Here is a 22,609-nt window from a genome sequence, read left to right as displayed (position 1 = left end):
TTCAATTTCTTGTTTCCCCTCTTACCTGAAAACTGTTGTACAAGCATGGCCCAGATTAGTTCAGCCAGTTGTGGCTAACAAACAGTGGCTTGACTTGTGTTAAATAATAGATTTTGAAGTAATAAGCCATGTTGAAATAACAAACTACAGATTTTGAAGTAATAAGCCATGTTGAAATAACAAACTACAGATTTTGAAGTAATAAGCAATGGTGAAATAACAAACTACTCAATCAATACCACTGAAAACCATGGATAAGCGAAGCATCACACACATTGTATTGCACAAAACGACACAGTACACTGACCTGCCCAATCACATCTGTGCAAGCTGCTTGTACACATTTGAGAGTGAAATCTTTCCAGAGTTGGTGTCATCAACAAATGCCGGCAAAAGGCTCTTAAAGTAGAAGTTTCTGACCCTTGGCAGGTGGCAGTTCATAAAGTCCTTGCTGTATTGCACAACTGCAACCTCGTCGTGACCCTCGGACCACACATAGAAGTGACAGACGAGCTTGCCAGTGCAGTGCATCGCAAACTGAACCTGGTGGTAGTACTTATTTTTTCCTTTGGGGTCCAGCACGAAAACCCCATTGCCATTCTTGCGGACATCATAGGTTCCAGATTCTAGTAACGCTGAGCAGTTTGGTACATCAGGACACTTTATCTCCAGAAGAGCATCAAGTTCATCGATGATTCCATCAGGGCTGGCTGCGAGCCATGGCAGCTCAGGACAGACCACCAGTCCTACTTGTCGAACAGCACAGTTGTATCTGTGCATGAACTTGCTCCTAGCTTTGGGTTCGCTGCGGCGGCCATGCTCGGTTGCTTTGTTCCCTCGAAAAGTCGGGTGAAGAATGTCCTGCACAGCTTTGGAAGGGTTGGTTGATGCCCTCATAGGTACCCTTTTTATCATGGACGATGTTAACCGCATGCGGCGGCTCTCGTGCCAGAGTGTGCAGTTGCCTTGCTCTGCCGTTCTTTTGCAGAGTAGGTCCATGGCAGGTGCATGGATGGCTACAAGCTCGTTGTATGCCTTTGAGCAGGCGGAACAGCTGTTGGGAAGGGTCGTTGCATCTTCATGGCTGCTGTGACCGAGTGAAGGCATTGTATCGCACTGAACCGCTAAAGGGGGTGCAGGGTCTCGTGGAGGCGCCATCAATGTCTCATGAAACAAGGTCCCCGAGATCTCCATGAGCCCAGCAAGGGGGCCCTCCTTAATGTGCTGAAGATGCTCCTCATGCGTCTCATACCGAATCACATCTACAGTCCCCTGAATTTCTGAGTTTTGTTCTTCTCCAAACGAAATGTTATCTAGGCTTGCTGCAGTTACATTACGTTTTGTGCCTCGGTTCCAGGCAGCAGCTTCGTCAGTGCACGCTGTGCCGGTCATCCTGTTCGTAAAAGCGTGTTCTAACTTCCACAAAATGGCTCCCACATGGCTACACACCTTCGCTTGTCCTGCCATGCAGGAACAGCCTCCTGTAACCACCCGGCCAGTGGAATGCATGCATACCCACGCCTTGTGTGGTGCAGCATTGAAGGATTGTGACCTGCCCACTTCTGCCTTGAGGTAGCACAACTGGTCACTTATCCGATGACCAAGCACAGTTCCCACCAGGCCACTTGACAGGTAATTATACGAATCAAGGCTCTTGTAGGCTCTGACCTCCTGAAGATCGCAAGCCTTGGAGTGAAGCAAGTAGAAGATATGATGTCCGGCTTTTCTATGGGTGGCCATGATTTCATATTGTCTTCCCAGATTGACACTTCCTTTGGATGAACGTAGGGCACAGATCCTGAAAGAAAAAACAAACAATAAATGCTTGGAAACTTTTGTATAAGGACAAGGTAAATCGTTGACTTCTGAGATAGAGTGGAGAAACTGTCTTCAACAATATGTTACTTTGCAATAAATTGTTCTTGTTGATTTGGCACAGTTCATGTCTTTCTTCACAGAGCTATTCAATAAGGTGTTTACGTCATTTGTGACCATACGGGTCAGTTTTCATTAAACACTGCCTTTGAACAGAATTTGTGCTAGCAATTGGCATTAATGGAAACTGCTTGTGTGTTGCACAGCAAAAAGAATACTTCTGTTCGCCGAGAACAACCTGCTCTATCGCTTTTTTTTTTTTCTGTCACTGTGTAACATAGGCATTCAGCAGCGTGGTTTAAAAAAAACTGCATATGGCGCATTGTTTACACAGAAGCAAAAAAGAAAAAAAAAATTGGACGTCTGAGAGTTGTTTAACAGCCTGAGGGTGGTCTGCGAGGTATCGCGACGTGGTTCATTAAGTACGGCTGCTAGCCTGAGGTCTCAAAGATGCATCAGGCAGTAGCGATTACGCGTGCCGGTACTATGCTCGGCCAGGGGCAGGGGCGGGGTCGTACTCCGGATCCCTAAGTTCTGCAGCGTAAGCTTTTGCTCCGCGAGCTACGACCCGCAAGCAGGCTCGGCCACCGTTTCCCCCATTGTTCGCAAACCGCTTTGCAATAAAATCCATAAAGTGACGATCCACAGAAGCGAACATTCCGTCATGTACGAGACTTTTCGCCCTCGCGAATATTCAGGTCCGTATCGTTTCGTCGAGACTCGTTTCATCGACAGCACGCTTAGGGAAATTTCGTCGCGCGTACATCACTGGGACCCGCTGCCGACTACCGGCGGCAAATAGGCGGCTCATTAGAAAGAGTAGCTAATTCGAGCTGTCAATGTAACGAACTTTCGATGAAACGATCTGTGGGTGAACTGGTTGTCATCGCGAACACTCCGTCGTGTACAAGTAATTATCATACCGGAGTGGCGCTGAAGTGCGCGGCACGGCGGTAGTTAAAAGCGTGAACGGCTAGGTCTTGGGATCCTAAAGTCCTGATATGCATTGCTAATATTGAAAATGAGTATTATCGTGCGTTAGGCATTGCGTAACCGACACACTGTATGTACTTCCAATGCTTCTAACCGCGTCGCTGCCTCTGCGATCCCGCAATGCGCCCTTCTGGAGCCCAGGAGGCACGGTACCCAGCAGTCAACAAACACGCTGCTACAACTGTGTTATGATATTTATGTAAAGAACGATTGCACACGCTTACCGTCAAGAACCAAGAAATCCAAACCATCCCAGGCGTCGCTCGTGGAAGCAGACGCCATTGCGCCTTGGCCCGCGGTGGCTCGCTGTGAAAAACGAGCTCCACAAAAAAATATAGGGGGTTGTTTACGGCCGCAACCAGATACACACCGATTAAGTAGATTTTGGGATTACTACCCACCGGCCAGAGACGAAAATAAAATACCTAAAGCTCACAAAACACATAAAGGTTGAGAACACCGAGACGACTCGCATTGGGTTTGCTGGGCGACTGGCGCGTTTACCCACACCAGCACCGGCGGAAACACGCCGCACGCTAGGCGGCGCCAGCATAATTCAAAATGGCAGCTCCCTGGAGCCTTTCTTGCAAATGTCTATAAGAGTTGTATATTTAGAATTTCTGTAACCTAGCTGTGCTCCCATCACTGCTGCTTGGTCTTGGGGGGCGCTGGACTTTGTCAAGCTGCGAGTACGCAGCTTTTTTCCAGCCCCCTAGTCCCAAATTTAATTGTTTGTGACTTAATAAACTGATTGATTGATTGATTGATTGATCTTCACATCAATCATCTCCTACCTCCGGTCCTTCGTGATTGGGCGGTACGTCTAATCCGCCAGCATCATCACTACCCCTCTCCCACTTCCCCTTCCCCCATGCCACATGAGGTTCCATAGACCAGAGGCATGGAAATTAAATAAACGTTTCAATCAATCAATCAATCAGAGCCCACCCCCCCCTCCCCCCGGGCCCGGGCCATGATCCTTACCGAGACGCTGTTTACTTGCCATGTAACGAGCTTCTAGTAGTGGCTAGTGTGCCTTCATGTGCGCTTCGCATAGAGTGATGCCAACTGCCTGTTTCCCTTTCCTACACCCTCTTCCACCGCCATTTTGTTCCTCTCATTGTTTCCCCGTGGCCGGAAAGTGGCATTTGTGTCCACCGGTCCTCCCTTCGAGGGGGAAAATGCTAATCCTCCCTCCGTGGGTTCCACAACGCTGCTCCGAACTTGTGAGATGAGGTGCTTGTTTCCGGGAGGGTTATAAGCCCCCCAGATTATCGCCGAGAACCAAAATGGCTGCTGGTTTGTCGGCGAGTGGTATTAGAAAGGGTGGCATCACCCTAGCAAAGCGCACATGAAGGCTCCCTAGTAGTGGCAGGTAAACAAAACAAAGCCCACGCTGCTTCTATTGAGAAAATGCACGGGAAATGGAATCCCAGCGTGCTTTCGTTAGCTTCAATTCCCAGTTCTGGCAAAAAGGTAACGCGCAGCATCCCCCCCCCCCCCCCCCCCCCCCCGGGAAAATGGAAAGTCTAAGCCGCTGCCTGAGCGCGTGCTGACGGCAAGCTTCCGCAGTCCTTTTGGAGCGTGCATTTAGCACCATCAAGGCTGCCAGTCTTAGCAGGGTATTAATGTGAGCTCGTTCTGAGCATGCACTCTAAACATCGTCCTCAAATATGGCGTCCAGTAAATACCTCCTATAGAAATGAGCTTGTGATATGAAAATGTTTACTTCTCGCCCTCCTTAACTTGGGTTGTAATGGCGTCAAGCGAATCGAAAAGGTGAAAGAAGACCGTTGGCGCTCGAACCTCGTGGAAAATCGCACGCGATCGCTGCTGCACTGCATCCCGTTTGGAACGAAACCTCCGAGGAGCCCAGTGCCGGGACCGCAAGATGGACGGCTGCATCCTGGAGAAGGACTTCCTGGTGGAGAAGCTGCTGGCGTACCTGGACACCGAGGAGCTGTTCACCTGCTGCGAAGTGAACAAGCTCTGGCAAGGGGTGGCGCTGTCGCTGCTGCGCAAGAAGCTCATCTCCGTGTCTGTCTGCTGCGCCCCCGTGAGCATGCGTCGCCACCTGGCTTTTAATATCCGCCTTTTTTTCGGAAATCGCTGTTCCTTTGGGCAGAGAACGCGCGTGGGCATTACGAATGCTGGCACGAGCTTGAAGGTCTGTCATGGTCACAGTGCGAACTGGGTTTACGCACTGGAACCATGGTTTCAAGAAAGGTGGTATCGAGTTCGAATCGAATAGTGACGAATAATCCAAAAGTTCGAATGTCGAATCGAATACGAGTGCTCTGAAAATTTTATTCGCAATGTTCAGAAGTCTCAAATAGTCCGCTTAGATGAGTAAAAAACACTACCGGTCTATTTTCCTGCAGGCCACGCGGAACGAAGATAGGTAAGCGCGAATAGAAACGGTGTTAGTGAACACACGTAAACGACAAACTTATGACACAGCTGACGAGTGTGTCCTCCGATTTACGTTTGGTGGACGCACAGCATGCTGAGTGAACGGATCGGTCCATTCCTCTTGCGCAGTCTTGTACACGTTATTAAAACATGTGTTCGAACAAAAATGAAACATCTTCTATAAGCGCCACAAAGAGCAAACTTATTCTTCCTGCGTTAATTCTTCCCGTTAGCTTAGTCGGATATTGAGTTTCTCAATGTTGCAAGCAGGGCCGACCACAAGCACGAAAGCTCGAGGTGGCTGCTTCGAAGTGTTCTTCCGCAGAACGAGCGCTCGGGTTTGAAATGCATGTCTCAAATCCAGGAGCGCGGGCTACCTCGCGCTTGTAGCGTGGGCAAACGAGCTATTTCGACAGAAATGGTTCGTTTTCCGGACTTCGGTCAATAATTTGTGGAAGTTGCCCTCTGACAGTTTTGAAGTAAAGAGCATAAAGCGCGAAACACATGTACGACGAAACCTTCCGATCCGACGCGCGGATTGCCGGAATGACCTTGGGGGGCGAGGGTTTTCGTAGCATCGGAGAGCGTTGAAAACCCTCGCCTCCGACCGTCGTATTGCCTGATCGGACGTCGTTTCTGAAATTCGTCAGCTTACTCCCAGTCTTCAGGGTCACACCTGGTCGCACTCCTAGTGACGTAATTCGGGGTGCTCTGTAGGTTCCCGTATGCTCTCTCGGAGGACGCTTCTTCTCCCTCTCTCTGCTGACAGTAGGGAGTTTTAGTACACCGTGTTTCCCCCTCCGCTAGCCCTCCGATACGAAGAAACCGCCACTGCGCCTGCGCGCCGATGGCCTTGGCTGTAGAGTTCCGGGTAGCGGCCGGAGGGGCCTAGCGGAGCTTGAAACACAGTCTACTAAAACTCGCTAGTAGCAGGCGTTATGCTGCAGCTTAGAGCCGAGCGAGGTCACGTAATCTTCTCGCCTCGTGGTTCCTTCGGCTGCCACTCGCGGCTGTAGGTGGGGCAAAAAGCTCTACTTTTGCTTTCCGAATATGCTGCGGAATCGCGACATTTTTTTTTAATGAAGGAGATGTTCTGTTTATCTTCCGGAACACGATGAACAACGTAAAAATGGCGAGATGCAAATTCTTTTCATCTTAAAATCGTTGCACCCCCCCCCCCCCCCCCACACACACACACACACTTTAAGACTTCTGAATGCAGACACGGTTTAGATCCAACACAGACTTGTGAGGGCTATTGCACCATGTGATCGACGTTCCCGAATTATCTTGAACTTTCCCCAGGCACGCTGATACTTGTTATTTTCGAAAACTCGAATACTATATGAATTCGAAACTCGAATCGAATAATTCAGACAATCGTTATTCAAATCTATTTCGAAACTCAAATATCCGCACACCCCAAGGCGGATTGCTCACAATGCGCAACTTCATTTTTCTCTGCTCGGCGGTGGAACGCATTCTGAGCATGCGCATCAGCTTTCTACGGATATATCAGACGCCGCGCATGCATCCACGGCCTAGTGATTCTCCATTTTTTCCCCCGGTGTGATAACTTACACACGCTTGAAAAGTAGTGTTTACAATACAATTCATTTGGCAAGGTCCCCTCAAGCTAATCAGAGACACGGAGCGCAGCACGTGCCTCCTGGCTGCTTTCCGCAGGAGGAGCGCACTCTTTGGCTCACTGGAGCCCAGTGGCGTAGTTGCAGGGGCAGAGATTTCCATAAACACCTCCTGGGGGGGCGGGGTATTACACTGTTTTTGTTTTTCTGAAGGCACCCCCTTAATTCGCAACGACTCCTCTACTCTCCAATGCGCCCCCCCCCCCCCCGCCTCTTAAAAATTTAGACACCCCCTCTAATTTCAATTCCTGGGGAAACCCCTGGCCAAGGGGGAAATTTATGAAGCTTCAGACCCCCCCCCCCCCCCCCCCCGCAATCCAGCCGACCGTACAATATACGCATCCATTTTGACCTCCCCCCCCCCTCCCCTTCCACACCGCTCCAGTCATGGACATCAGATATCCCAAACACCAAACCCGAAAAAAAAAAAAAAAAATTCCTAGCTATGCTATTGGGTTACGGTCCCCATGGGAACTGTAGCTGCAGCCGCATGCCACTTTCCTCGGTCAGGGCCACCATCTTGGTGAGGCGTCAGAAACTTCCGTCATTTGGTATATGCCAGGTCAGTGAGAACATGTTTGATCAGTGAGAACTCGCGCTCAATCGGTGAGGAGTTTCAGCCGAACGCTGACGCGGCATTTGTGTCCGATCTGCCCCTCGCGCTGACCTCCATATGTGACGTAGAAAATGCAGCAGCTTTGTATCTTGGAGCTCGGGTTCCAACCTGTGCTCGCAAGGCACGGAACGAAGGCCGTCGGGTGCATCGTCAAACTTCAGCAAGCGGCTTCTGCAGTGCTCTGGTAGCCCGTGCCTGCACGTCCTCACTTGTGTTAGCAAGGGCCCGTCCACTGCACGTCGTAAAAGGTGTGAAAAGAAAACCAAAACACAAAAATAGAACCCCCCCCGCCCCCCCCCCCCCCCCCCAAAAAAAAAAAAAAAAAACATTTTGCTGTAGAATTTTTTAAGGAAAAGCGGACTCTCTTACACTTTCTTTCCTTCGAAAGTTATATGCCTTTTCACTGCGATGCCTCCACGGTGCCACGTCATTTCAGGAGTCTACCTCACCAGCACCGCGATCATAAACAATAAATAGCCGGCGAATGTTTCTTAAAAGTTTTCTTAAAGAATATTCTGATCCACATTTTGTTGAATAATTAGCGATGTGACGAAAATTGCAGAATTTTATAATGCTGGGAGCTACGCCCCATCTATCGAGTGAACACTTCATTTTATCATGGAACCAGAGGCACTCTTTCAGAGTACCCGCCCTGATCTAAAAGGGTCTTGGTTCACCTGACTTACTTACTTAGCAAGAGAAAGATAAGACTGCGCCTGCGCTGTGTCGCGATTCCTGCTGAAAAACATGTCGTCGGTGGTGATCATTGACGTGGTCGGCGTGATGGAAGTTCTTCGTTCCGCGTTGAGCGCCATCTTTATCTGAATTCCCGTCGCGTGCCGCGATGATAACCCAGCACGTCCTAGAAGGGAAGATCCATCTACTCGTGCGGCGATGTTGTGGCGGCACCCTCAAGACAGCAGAAACGCTCGTACCGTGGTCTTTGTTTCCTTCGACTACAGTGGTGCTTTCTTAGCATTTCTATCCTCGAGCATCGCCCGGATTTATTCTTAATGCGAAAGCATTGAGTATCCTACGGTGCGAGCCGACGTCATCAGCTTTGAAGCTGCGCCAAACGGCACCTTAAATCCTTTCTCCAAGTGAAGCCAGCTCCCAGTTAGAAGATAAAAGAGATGCAGTCATAAACCAAAATGGGGTAAGTTCAAAAATTATAAAATGTACACAGAGACAGTAGCAGAGAAAGGCTTAACCTTTCAAGATGATGAGAGTTCTCTTAGAAGATGGAATAAGTTCATTGACATATGGACATTATTTGCTAAAAGGCCGAAGTTTGTCTAATATAATATACTGAGTGTGATGTTTTCACCCTTTGTCTTAAAAGAAATTTGATCATTATTAACAAAGAGGCTTGTAAACGATAATTCAATATATTTGCTGGATTGGCTTAATATATCTTGCTGTAACCAACAAACTACCAACTTATCAAACAAATTCGAATTCTGTCTTTTTTTTTTTTTTTTTTGTCTTTCGGAAATACAGGTTTGGTGTGATATAAACCATGTTGTTTAAATCCTATATCTTTGCCAACGAGATCCCCCTCAATTGGTTCAAAACGCATTTTTTTAGAGGTTGGCTAAAATTTATCTTTTATACTATACACCTGTTTCATGGTTTTCTTTTCATTTTTCGTGACTTTCTTTTAATTTCTTAAATTTATTTTCAATGCCTTTTTAAGTTGTTCATGGTTTTCTTTTAAGTCCTTATATTTTCATTGTTAATCTTATTTTAATTTTACAAGGAGATAAGATTAGCAACATCAAGGTTTTAAATGAGTTGCTTAACATTTACCAACTTTTTTCTCTTTTATATTATAATTCCCCTGATCATCTAATTGAAATATAATCCCCGGATCTCCTCTAATTCCTGTAATTATATTTATGTTGTGTTAAGGGGTGTGAATACTTTGAAATTCATCTAATGCAAATTTATTTTTAAATGTTGTCATATTCCTATCATCTTTAAATCCAAACAAATTGAAATAGTCACAATTGCTCTTTAATACCAGTGAAATACTATGTAAATCATGAGCTATAAATATGATCGAGCAATTCTTCTTTCTTGACATTGTAAACAAATCTGAATCTTTTTCCCGAAATGTTTTATCTCCAGTATTTCCGAAATTATCAATAACTATCCAAATCATTAACTTCTATTATATTGTTACGAATGACAAATTATGAGGCGGCGAATAACTGAAGAAACTGAACGTTTAATGGGGCGGACTTTTGCCCAAAACAATAGAGAAGTAGGTTAGCATCGCAGGCACGATGTCGGCGAAACTGCGGCTCGCCACGCGGAGACCCTTATAGACGCGTTGGCTTCTGGCATAATCGGCGTAGAAGGTTCGACGCTTAGAACATTTGACACCTCGAACAAGCAACAGGGTTCTCGAATTTACCAGCACATCAATCTGAAAGAATAAATAAAAGACGCGTAACCCCCACGAATCGAACCCTGGGCCTCCACTCGAAAGTCTAGCGCGGTAACCACTCAGCCACGCATATGCGCTCGCTCGCCGAGGCGAGTGACCATATTTTTCATTATCAGTAAAGAAAGCTACTTCTTCATCTGCATTTGCACTCAACTTATGAATAATCTGAAGGAATTCATATTTCTGTTCACTTAACATTTTGCATACACATACAGCCTGTTGTAAATAGTCCAATCGTAAATTAAAAAAAAAAAAAAACATAATTTGTTTTGCCAGAATTACGTGGACCATATGCTATATTTATAAATAGCCATACTAGTACATTCCCATTGATATATTTGGTTGTGATATAAACTCTTAATAGTCTTTCATTTAGTATAGGGAAATATTTTAAGTCTACTTAAAATGATTCGTCTAGAAAAGATGTGGCTATATAAATGGATCCAGTAAGGTATGTCAACATGTTAAGGGACATTATAAAGAATGAGAAAGCCATTAAAGATCGAGTGATACATAATAACGAAGCGAAGGAATCATTAAGAAATGATATGGAATTAGTCTTAGAGACTGCTACAAAAAACTTAAATATCAGACAGACGATAAAAGATCAGCATGCAAAGACATTTGACTTTGCACAATGATTAGACAAGTCGAGTTTACCAGCCACTACTCACAAAGCAAATACCTCCGACTTAAATAACAATGTCAACCATTTATGAGCAGACGTTTCATCTCCCATGCGGGAGACATCATCAGTGCAGCCTAGGAACAACCTCACTAGCTACAGCAACCAAACGCTTGCTTTGTCCTTCTCTTCTTCCGTAATGTTGGTTGCTGGTAGCTAGTCGGGTTGTTTCTAGGCTGCACTGATGATGTCTCCCGCATGGGAGACTAAACGTAATAAATGTTGACATTGTTATATAAGTCGGAGGTATTTGCTTTGTAACCATGAATCCCGGCTTTCGAAACATTTTTGCAGCCATTACTGCATCCACTCTAGTAAATCGTAATCTTGATCTAGAGTTAAAAGAAATCAATGAAATTTTTGGTCGGGATTTTTATAGAGAACTTGAACTGCCTCGTTTAGAAGATATCTTCAATGAATATCCAGATAATGTGTATTAACTTGCAGAAAAAATTAGGTGAACATACAAGTCTATCAAAATCATAAGTAAAAAAAACTAAGCAGGGAAATTAAAAAAAAAACTGTTGATGAACTGGAAAAGATTGGTTAGAAGTACAATATGTTGTGATGGAAAAATAGAATTTCTTAGAAAATACGAAGATGGACTGATAAACATAATAGGTAATGAGGGAAAAATCGTTAGAAATGGTATTCATACAAGTGTCTATGATCTTATAAAATAACTATATGTTAATATTGAACATAAAAGCGGTGGAAGTATTCCTGAGGAACTTGTAAATTATTCATGTTCTAAAATAAATATTTTATATAAGATTAAAAAATTAATAAGACCAGCGTAGACGATTATATGATAAAACATTTCTGTCTAATAAATGAAGGATATTCTAATTAATAAAAATTTACAAATGGTGAAAGTTGTGTAACATTTCACGAGATACAGAAGTTAGATCCAAAAAGAAAATACTTTATTGCAATGAAAGAAAGAGCGATCCCTTACACATGGCATAATAAATCTGCAAAATTCAAAAATAATATTTGACTGTACATTTAAGATACAGGGGAAGCAAAACATAGAACCATTGACGATGGTAATAATGATTGTGATTCTCTGAATTATCAAATGGTTAAATACTTTAAAATGCCTAAAGAGGATATTCCAATTTTATTTGCAGTACAAACAGGTAATACTAATAGTGTATCAATGACCCCAAAGAAAGGATGGAAAGTGTATTTTGGAAAAGACATTAATTTGAGAAAAATACTTGGAATCGAACAATCACTAGATGGAAATGAAAAGGAAGAAACAAGTAATCGGGGATTTTTCAACAAATGTTGAAAGAGATGTCAGGACAACATTTATTCATTGTAGTTTAGTCAAAGATGCTTCTTCAGATGATAATGAAATTATGATGAAAAATTATTTACTTTACACATTTCCACCAAACAAAGAACCCAATTCATGGCTAGTATTCAGTCCAAACCCATTGAAGTTTGTGATATAGTATAGTGAGATCATGGAGTTTTCTTTAAGAATTACAGATCAAAAAATAGCCAAATTGATTTTAACAAAGAAAAATGTTTTATTACGTTAGATATTTTTTTATGAACCTGTGTACAAATTTTCTATAATGAATGGTTTCACTTACGAATTCTCGTCAACACTTTCGTAAGCATTCAATTAATGTCTATTTTGGAATGCAATAAAATTTATTTTTAACGAATTCATTACAACTCCATGCAAGGCTTTTATAGCATCATCTGGTAAGTCATTTTTTCATCGAGCGAAACCTAAAATGGTTTCATTTGCTAAAGATACATTTGCAGAGGTTAAACCGAAATCACGAAATGCAGCATTCAAACTAGTTGAAAAATGCCTTAAATAATCCAAAACAAAACAAAGCTAAAGAAATTTACGGCTTCGAAGAACAGGTTATTCCAATAGTAAAATAGGATGTACAAAAACATATGAACGTTTACGTGGAGGGAGTTACTAATAAACAAAGGAATGGGCAAACAATCGAAAGTTTTTTCCAACTGATGAACGTCATGCCTTTGAAACTGTTAGAAATTGAAATGACACTACAAAATCTCAAAACGAAGGAGAACTCTTGTGTTCGAATAGCAGGGAAGCCCTTAGGTTTTCCAAAAGTGTAGTTTAATGCACACTAAAAATTGTTAAAAGTGATGACTCGAATCTCACTGATGCTGATATTGTTACATTTGTTTATAATATTGGCGCGAATGTATTTTTAGAAATTAGAAGTGTTAATGATAATGTAATCTAATAATCTTTTTTTTCTTCCTGGAACCAGCTTTCAACGATCGAAAAATTGATCACCCACTCAGATGATTTTTCAAGGTCTACAGTCACGTCCGAGTTTTGGTATCCAGATACGTCTGAAACCCATGAACTAAACAATTATAAAGTCATCGTAGAGGCCCAGAAGACTGTTAGTGGTGTTGAAAAAACCAAGAGATAACAAATATGATTTGCCAAGAGATATGAAGTCACCAAAAACTCAAAGATTCTAGAAGTGTCCGTTAAGATCAAAGATCTAAATAGTTTTCTTTTTAAAATTGATAAAATATACCAATAAATTACATTTAAGCTAACTCTAAGTAAAAATAATTACACAGACACTTTAATTAACACTGGGGAAAATTACAAAGTTCTACTTGACAGTCTTTCGCGGAAGATTCCAAACAACACCAAATTTGGAAACTCGAGTCCTCTTAACCGAACAATTAAAGTGTAATGTGATTGTATCATACGATTGGAAAAGTTTTAAAACCACTATAACAATTGAATTTAATAATGTACAGCACATCATAGATTTTCCAGAAATGTTATATAAACCAAAATGTATTTATATTTTTTCAAAACATTTCTAGAATCAATTCAACTGGAAACAACATATGTTTTGATAATTTAAACTTGGAAACTATAACTGTAGAAATAATTCTTTCATAGATTATTTCCAATTCATCGTGACTTCACACCAAGCAATCGTAGTACCGGGACAGTTGTAACAAAGCGAACATTTGCAAGTCTCTATCCAATATTCTGTTTTGATGTTACAAATATGCCGACGAATGCATTTGAAAACGCTCACAGATCTCTCATGTGGGTACATACTCCGAAGTGCCCTGGCTACAGGTACATAATGTATGTGAAGTACAAGTGTGATAGAAAACTTTATGTAAGTCTATCTGATCAAAAAATTGAAAGAATAAAACAGAAAGGACGAGGACGGGACCAGGACATCTTTCAAAGTAATCTTTGAAAGATGTCCTGGTCCCGTCCTCGTCCTCTCTGTTTTATTCTTTCAAGTTTTGTATCTATTAACCAACACGCTCGTTTTCAATTGTATTTATCTGATAGTGAAATGATGTTTACCGAAATATAATATTTCTTTCTTATATAATGGTATATTCTATACACTCCGTGCGGGAACTATAGGGGGCGCTTTGAAGAACGCGCGCAGCGCCGCTAGCGGAGGAGCTGGCGTTCGACTGTGAGGCGCGTTCAGCAGCCTGCGGCGCCTTTTCGCATGCCAAGCTGTGGCGGCGGAAGCGCGCACGGACGAAACTTTTGCTTTTTGAGCCGATACGTTGAGGGTGACGTTGCATGAGTGCTGGGGCAGAAGGGCATTTAGCTGTTCTCTACTTATATATTGAGTTTGAGTCGTAATTAGGGGTAATTTCTGTAGTTGCGGCCGAAAAAGGAGTTGGAGTAATTTTCCGAAAAACAAGACGGCCGCCACCTTAATTGCTCTGAGTGGGAAATTTATTTCGCTCGTCGCTGTAAACCTAGGACTGCTGGAACGATGATATTTGGAGGCGAGTGAGAGGTTCACTAAGTTTGTGCACGAAGAGAGCCAAGTTTCTTTAAGACAGCAGGTGTGACAGTTATGTTTCTAACGAATAAAGAAATAAAGCTGTACGGGATATCCAATATTGGACCCAAAATGTTGTGTTATAGCGGGCTGTGCAAAGTGCAGATTTGGGCGCTAATGTGCTTGGACTTGACAGTAACATGACACAGCACTTATTATACAAAAAAAAGGTGGCATAGGGAAACCAGGTGAAAATTTGGTTTGGGCGGCGTAACTCAATGGGAACCGGTTTTGATCATGAAAAGGCTGTCAAGAGAATACCACTGGTCGGGAGAGGTGGAGTCTTTAGAGGTAGGAAGGGACTAGTGGACTGTACGTCCAATTGAAACAACTTTACGAAAGGTGGTTCCAAAGCCGAGAAAACAAAGTTGTCGGCCAACACACGGTTTGGCCGCCGAGGGCTTTTGCGGTCAGCTGTTGTGTAATAACCTGTTGTGCAAGGTGCTGATTTTCGGCGCACAGGTACTTTGACATGACCGTCACTTGGCACAACACTTAATATAACAAAAAGAGTTGGCATCGCGAAACCAGGTGGAAATTTAGTTTGGGCGGCGTAACTAAATGGGAACTGGCTTTGACCGTCAAAGGCTGTCAGATAATACCACTCATCGTGGGAGGTGCACATTTTACAGGTAGGAAGGGACCAGTGGACGGTACTTCCAGTTCGAACCACTTTGCGATAGGTGGCTCTAAAGCCGAGAGAAAAAAAAATGTTGTCTACAGAACTCGGAGTGTCAGCGTTTCCACATCCAAAAGGAGGCTGGTCAAGAAAGAAAGCACACCACATAAACTTCTATACTCAAACGTCGATTCTCCAGTGATTCCGAGTTTCATTGTTGTTTTCTTTAGATTTATATTTGTCACTTTTTTTACCTTTCGAATCTTTCTTCATGAAGTACAGATTGCGTGCCATACTTGTCCGGAAATATCATCGACACGTACGATGGGGACGAAACTTCTTTGGAGGGCATTCCTCCAACGAAATTGGCAATGCATACCTGCGAGTGTGGGTTCGTCCTATCGGCGCTGACACATGTAGGCGTTACTGGTACGAAAACAAACGCAGAGCGCAAAGCGGCAGTGTAGAATATGTCAGCCGTGCCGACACAGTGGCAGACATGATCGGGAGACCAAATTTCTCACGTCGTACGGCACGGGTCCATCGTTGTCGCTGTCCCACAAAACATCGGCGAGGTGAAAAACTGTGAAACTTTGTCTCCACGAGATACGACGCATAACTATTGAAGCACTTAAAATGACGCAGCACAGGCAGCACGTCATGCTGTGAACCCAGCGCAACCGCACCACTCCGACTTCAATGCGTACCAACGTACGCGGCGTGGTTTCGGTTTCGTTTTCTCTGGGGTTCTCGCTGCCTACCTTCGGTACCGGCCGCGCGGCGGCGCGCCAGTCGCGTCGCACGGAGTGTATACACATTGTGCACCTATCAGAAAGTCAACAAAAGAAGCTTCAATCAATCAATCAAGCTTTATTGTGTTCCCCAATCAGATTTAAGGGTCTTTTTTATGGTTAAACTTGACCTAATAAAACAGCACTGAAGTAAACAAACTACACGGCAATCCTGACCGCTATACTATTCTTGAACTTTTTAAAAGGCATAAAAAAGTCCACGTGAGGGTTAAAAAATTTGTGCGTGAGAATCATTCGTGTCAGCAAAGGACTGGACTCTAGATAAGAGGGGTAAAAAAAAAAAGGAGTAGACCTATTTTGTCGCTGGGGGACATGAATTGAAATCCTACTTAATATCATTGGAGAATCAAAAACAGAATTGAACAACTTACATAAAAACACCATGTCGCGAACTAGTCGCCTAGTTGAAAGAGGTGAAAGACCAAGAGTGCCCAAAAGAACCACATAATCATACAAAAACACTCCGTCCAATGCGGCGATCGTAGACAATTCTCACAAGTCGTCTCTGTATGCACTCCAACCTGAGCGCCCAAAGAATTCCATACCGTAGAACAAAAGTCTAACCAATAGAACCAGAGCCCGAAAAAGGTTCAGTATGCAGGTGTAATTCTGGAAGTCACGGGTAATGCGTGCATTTATGTTTAGGATGCGCTAGGAATCATTAATATCCTTTGAAACATGATAGTTAAAGTTCAGGAGGGAATCGACCAATAGGTGGTATTCACTGGGCCTGCAGGTTCCATTTTGCCAGGGAGCGCCACCGTCGGTCCGCCATCTTCGGGGTCACGGTTTGACTGGCTTGGGTGCGCGGTCGTACGTTGGTAGTGTGTACTAATATCATATAGTTGAAGAAGTTTGTACAAAAGAGAGAAAAAGGTTTATCTCGGGGGCGGGCCGTTTTACTTTCCTTGTTGCCGCCGAGTGCCGTGTGTAAAGCCTGAACCGCACGTAAGCAATTTGGCGAGCGACGGGACGAGACGAGCGACGGCGACAGCGACGACGACCCGCTTCGCTGCCGCTCGGTCACTCGCGCGACGAGGCAAACCGCATGAAAACGACGGGAGCAAGCGACCAAGGTGATTAGCGACGTTTTCTAGAAATCCAAAAAACCGAGCGACGCGACGACCGACCGTGAGAAATCTCCGTCGTTCGTCGCCGACTCCCGTCGCTGTCGCCCTCGCTCGCTAAATCGCTTACATGCGGTTCACCCTTCTCTATCGCTCGTTGCCAAGCTCAATTTTGGGATTTCTAGAAAACTTAGCGCTCATTGCTTTGGTCGTGTGCTCCCGTCGCTTTAATGCGGTTTGTCTCGTCGCGCGAGTGACCGAGCGGCAGCGAAGCGGCAGCGAAGCGGGTCGCCGTCGCTTGTCTCGCCGCTCGCCAAATCGCTTACATGCGGTTTTTAAATCGCTTGGGCAAATAAAAATGCGCCGGATTTTTTATAAACTGCGCACAGTGTGAGCCGCACGGTATGTTTCTGCACAAGTGCGAACACCGAAGGCACGACGTATGTACGACACAGAGGCGCAAAACAAAACAAAAAGTAATCACACCGTGCTGCAGAAGCACAAAAGCAGAACAATCAGTTCTTGCAAGAGCTACCGCCGTGGGCACAACGCGCGACATGGAGCGCTTCATGGAGCCGAGGGAGCAACGCGGCCGCGGTGAACGAGCCCGATGGCGACAAGAACGAACTGAAACACACAAAAAAATACTCTTACGGCGCTTCGAAAGCACCAAAGTATAAGAATAACCCCTAGTTTCGGCCGAAAAGACTCTTTAAAGCTGTAAAATGCCGCTAAACCACGCTCAAAAGGTCCGGCCAGACGACACCCGCGATAGAAAGAGACCTCGAAGATGGCGACCGTGGTGGGCGATGCCAGCGAACCTAGCGAGTGACATCAAGTGAATGTAACCTATATGCCAAGGCCAGTGTGTAGTTTCCCGTGACCTTCGGGAAGTGCGCAGCGATGCGATGTGGAGTCACGTTCACCGTACAGTAATGGGATGGTTCGTCAGGTGATTTCATATGTCCCAAATGTGCAGGACTCGGAGCGGGTGCCGGCGGCCTCGAGCCTAGACAACCTGCACGTGTGCGTGGACCTCTTCTGCGCCAAGTTCTGCCGGTATCGCAACCTGGCGCGCATGGCGGGCATGCGCCCCACTCTGGTGTTCCTCTCGCACCACGCCGACCTCAACGAGGACAAGAGGGGTAAGTACATGGGCCGTTCCGCGGATATGCCCAGCTACTGACACCAACAACAATTACGTGGAGCAGGTAACGTTTCACTGCTCGAAAGGTTACCAGCAACATTTATATCCAAAATCCTGTCAAGCGTTCGTTTAAGTTCGTCTAGGATACATTAAACAGTCGTTTCGGAGTGTGAACAACTTGAAGTTTTCGTAGACCATTTTCCCTACTCTGCTACGCTTTTCACAACGCCGCTTGTGCGCATATGCGCCGCCTTGACTGCAGAGTTCCGGATCTCGTAGGTTCCGGAGAGCGTTGCGGGACGGAAGAAACGATCTACGAAAATTCCCTATTAGGGATTTTACGTAGATGGTTTTCGAAGTCCCGCTAGGGTGGCTAGCCACCATAGTCCCGCAACGCTCTCCGCAACCTGCTACGATACCCGCCGGAAGTCTACAGTCAAAGCCATCGGCGCGCCGGTGCAGTAGCGGCTTCTTCGTTGCGGAGGGCATGGCAGTGGGGGAATCCGGTTTACGGAAACTCCCTATTAGGGATTTTTCGTAGATAGTTTTCTCTGCTCCGCCAGGCTCCCAGCAAGAAAGATGCCGCTGCGCACCGTTGGCCTTGACGGTAGAGTTTCGGATCGCGCAGCGGGTTGCGGAGAGCGCTGTGGGACGAAAGAAACGATCTACGAAAACTCCCTATTGTTCTTTGCTAGATTTGGCGGAAAAATCAATAAACAATAGAGAGTTTTTGTAGGCCGCGTTTTCCCCTCCGCTAAGCCCTCCGCAACGAAGAAGCCGCTAGTGCGCGTGCACGCCGGTGCCCTTGACTGCAGAGTTCCGGTATCATGGCGGGTGGCGGAGAGCGTTGCGGGACGGCGAAAACGATCTACGAAAACTCCCTATTGATGTTCCGTGACCGGACGCGACGTCACCTGATGTTATTACGTGACAGCATCAAGTGACGTCACTCTACGACTACTCGGTCACGTGATGTGGCAAACCAGATTCACCGCTAAATTTAGCGAGCAAATGCACGGACGAACGGACCGACAGATTTCTGGGACTAGTTCAAAGGAAGCTTTTGCCGCCTCTTTCCACTTTCGCAGAGCAAACGCTAGAGGGGGGGGGGGGGGGGGGGGTGGCCTCCTCTCCAGCGTTCGCTCCGCTAAAGTGGAAAGGGGTGAGTGCATTCATCAATACTGTCGTTGGGTGCTTGGTCGATATGGTAAAGCTCAGGTGCACATAATGTGAGGTACAGAATTCTGTTATGATTGGTACTGTACAGTACAATACTAGCGCTTGTCCTGTTTACCTCTTGTCCTTGTATTTTTGGTGCTATTTTATTTGTTTAACTACGATTGGTACATTTATATTTATAACCAATAGTGTTAGATTAACAGGAAGCGTTTCTTCGCTAAATTTAGCGGGAAACTACGTGTTACACTTTCGCTCTACACTTTGGGAGGACTGCTTATGACGCCCTTTAGTAACTGGCAGGATGGAAACGGCAGTGCGATCTTTTTCTGGTGCACGGCCTCCAGCAGCCCCAGCACGCATTCGCTGCCTTCCATCGTACTCTGGCTGCGTGTGCACGCTCGAGGGTCACGAGACACCGCCGAGAAAATGAGGGAGAGGAGGAGAGGAAAGCGCGAGTTCACGTCAGAACGCCGAGCTCTGTTGGAAGGGTTAGTGGCTGGACGTAACGCTAGGTGCCTTTGTCTCCACTGCACTTCGGTTTCGCTTTCGACCCTGTTCGACGAGTGCAGTGGAGACAAAGGTCGCTAGCTTTGCGTCTACCCACTAATATCCTTCGAAGCAGAGCTCGGCTTTCTGACGTCCCCTCGTTTCCTCCTCTCCCTCAATTTCCCGGCGCATAAAGATTATTGACCAACAACCGGCTTCGACGTGACGCCGCTGCGGTGGCTGGTGTCGACGCATGCGCAGAGACGCCTCACCTCACGCGGTTTCTGCGCACGCGCGGTGTAATGATGTGGGCAAACGCGGGCGGGCTTGTAAACAGCGCGCGCTTGGACAACTGGAGGACCTCCCTGGCGTTCTATGAATAGCCGGACAAGCTACTCCCATAAAACCCTCCACACTGTCCGCTTCGGTAGAACGAACGCTGGAGAGAAGACGTGGAGAAAACGAAACCACGCGAGCAGACAAGCTTTAAAGGAGGGGCTTGTCCTGAAATTTTTAGCCTGCAACAGACTATATAGCCAAAAACTCATTCTGCGTACAACGAGTCCGGGGATCTACCTAAGATCGTCTTCCCCACGTCTCGTCAGTGGTCGAGTCCCTCCGCGACCTCCTGCCGGCCGACTCCGTGATCATCTACTTCAAGCTGGAGCTGATTCGTCCGCTGGACTGCACCGAGGACGTGACCCACGAGGGCATCTTCGGCGAGTTCCTCTTCCGTGCCGACGCGGCCCCGGAGGCCCTGCGGTCGGGCGAAGCGGCCCGGCAGTTCCCGGCGTCCACGGACGGCGGCGCTGTTTTCCACAACGTGCTGCCAGGCGTGCTCATGTTCCAGGCGCTGCACGTGACCGAGGCCGGCCTGGAGGGACACGCCGTCACCTCTTACTTTACCGAGGCCTCCACCAAGCGCACCATTCAGGCAAGCGCGCTAGACGAGAGTATCTGCAGTATTCATTTCGCACCACCAATTTGTTTTTTCGCTCGGCAAGAACAAGCAGGAATGACCACCACTATGGCGCTGTGACTTCGCGTGGAATCGGCTATAGTTCATCCTTCCGTAAAGGTCCGTTTTCTCTCAGCCCTTTGAGCGTATTGTTTCTCTGTTAGTGCGTAAAGGTCCTATAAATGTAGGGGTCATAAGATTGGGTCATGGGTCGAGGTTGTCTGGATTGGGTTTCCGTGGGCGCGCTCGTGGGCGAGCTCGCGACATTCCCCTTTATGGTCTACCGTGGTGTTGGGATGGCAATATGTTTTCTCCGAAGTTGCGTATGGCTCCCTAGCTGGCTGGCTGTTCTAGCTGTGATATCTCGATGCCTCGAGGTGCCGTAAAGAGAGCCACTCGCGTGCCTTTCTCGCGAGTGTCCGCGGCCATGCCCCTCTTTGCCGACGTTGCCCTCTGCCTGCACGCAGGTAACGTCGGCGGCGCTGTTCTGCACGATGCACAGCGCGCGTCTGATGCCTTTCATGCGGTCCCTGCGCGATAGCTTCGGCACGACGGCCAACACGATCGCCGTGGCCTTCCCGCGCAACCAGGACGAGGCACTGCCCGAGCTGGAGGCCTTCGAGCGCTGCTTCCCGGACGTGCCGGCGCTCGCCAACCAGGCCACCGAGTTCAACGTGGACGGCCAGTACGCGCCGCTGGGGCGCCTCAAGCTCATCCTGTTGCTCATCAAGCTGCTCGAGTGACGGCTTTCTACATAGTCTCCCTTCTTCGCCGATCATCGCCCGAAAAATTATTAAAAATCCTCATACTCGAAACCCCGAGATACATTAACGACTCGCCAGAATATACTTTAGTTTCTTGCAATGGACCTTTGCCTAAAACACCTCGATGTGTTTAACTTGCAAGTAGCGTCGAATCCGCCGAAGCACGTGGCCCGTTCCTTGCGCATCTTTTGGAAGCATATGTCGGCGCAGCACTGAAATGAACGGAGCGAATAATGGCGCGGCACTCGCTCGAAGCACGTATCTCTCGCGTGTACCGAAAACAATGGCTGTCGGTACAAGGAAGAAACGCGAAGCGTAAATTTTGTGAAGAGACTAACTTTTACAGCGAAGCTGGTGAGAAGAATTTTGGGCGCCATATATATAACTGGAATTTTATAGGCCAATTATGATTTCATTTCGAGATAACATCGAATTTTAGCGGCTTTGGCTCCATTTAGGTTATTACCTCCAGCCGTTTAGCGGTTTGGTGAGACCGTATGAAAACACTGAGGAGCACTCAAATAACTTTTTTTTCGGCAAAATCAATTATTTATCTGTTTTCATCGCCCCCGTGAAAACTATGGAGGAAGAGATCAACCAAGTAGAAGCTTCTGAGAGCGCTGCTGCGCCTTCTCGAAAAAGAAAGCTTGAGCACAAGAGGAAATACAGCGATGTCTGAAGACACAGACTTACCATGACTAATATTTCGTGAAGAGCCGTGCACGAAATTGTACTTGGTGGTTTCATTTGAAATCGAACACGCTTGTCAAAGCATTTCTGCAAAAAAAAAAAAAAAAAAAAAAAACGCTTTTTGTTTTACAAATATATACTATGTATATATATTAAGTGGAGCAGGGTGAAAATTTGTTTTTAGAGCGCAGCTCTTAGGGGCCCGTTCCCGGCTTGAGCGGCGTCGCCGTCGCCGTCGCCGTCGGCGTAACCGCGCGGTGCATCATGGGAAATGTCCCATAATGCACCGCGCGAGTCCCCCACCGGGGTCACGTGACCTTGTGGGGGGTCACGTGACCCCCCCCCCGAGGT

The 22,609-nt window shown here is 46.2% G+C and overlaps 1 protein-coding gene across 1 annotated transcript; it reads left to right on the top strand.

The window, feature by feature from the left end:
• The first annotated feature begins 4,621 nt into the window (after positions 1 to 4,621).
• Positions 4,622 to 22,324, top strand: LOC8034654. The gene is made up of 4 exons (XM_029991105.2): positions 4,622 to 4,924; positions 18,014 to 18,179; positions 20,452 to 20,780; positions 21,272 to 22,324. Exons 1-4 carry the CDS (start codon positions 4,760 to 4,762, stop codon positions 21,545 to 21,547), a joined length of 936 nt encoding a protein of 311 aa, XP_029846965.2. The 5' UTR covers positions 4,622 to 4,759; the 3' UTR covers positions 21,548 to 22,324.
• The last annotated feature ends 285 nt before the right edge of the window (positions 22,325 to 22,609 follow it).

This window comes from Ixodes scapularis, unplaced genomic scaffold, assembly GCF_016920785.2.
Source record: "Ixodes scapularis isolate PalLabHiFi unplaced genomic scaffold, ASM1692078v2 PGA_scaffold10__122_contigs__length_95168666, whole genome shotgun sequence".
Classification (NCBI taxonomy): Eukaryota; Metazoa; Arthropoda; class Arachnida; order Ixodida; family Ixodidae; genus Ixodes; species Ixodes scapularis.
This window is presented reverse-complemented; position numbering and strand designations above follow the sequence as displayed.

Excerpts from the sequence above, each read along its gene's own strand:
- LOC8034654 (XM_029991105.2), top strand. The coding sequence starts at position 4,760 with ATGGACGGCTGCATCCTGGAGAAGGACTTCCTGGTGGAGAAGCTGCTG. Across the intron at positions 18,180-20,451 it reads CCTCAACGAGGACAAGAGGG|TGGTCGAGTCCCTCCGCGAC; the intron begins GTAAGTACATGG and ends ACGTCTCGTCAG. Across the intron at positions 20,781-21,271 it reads CCACCAAGCGCACCATTCAG|GTAACGTCGGCGGCGCTGTT; the intron begins GCAAGCGCGCTA and ends GCCTGCACGCAG.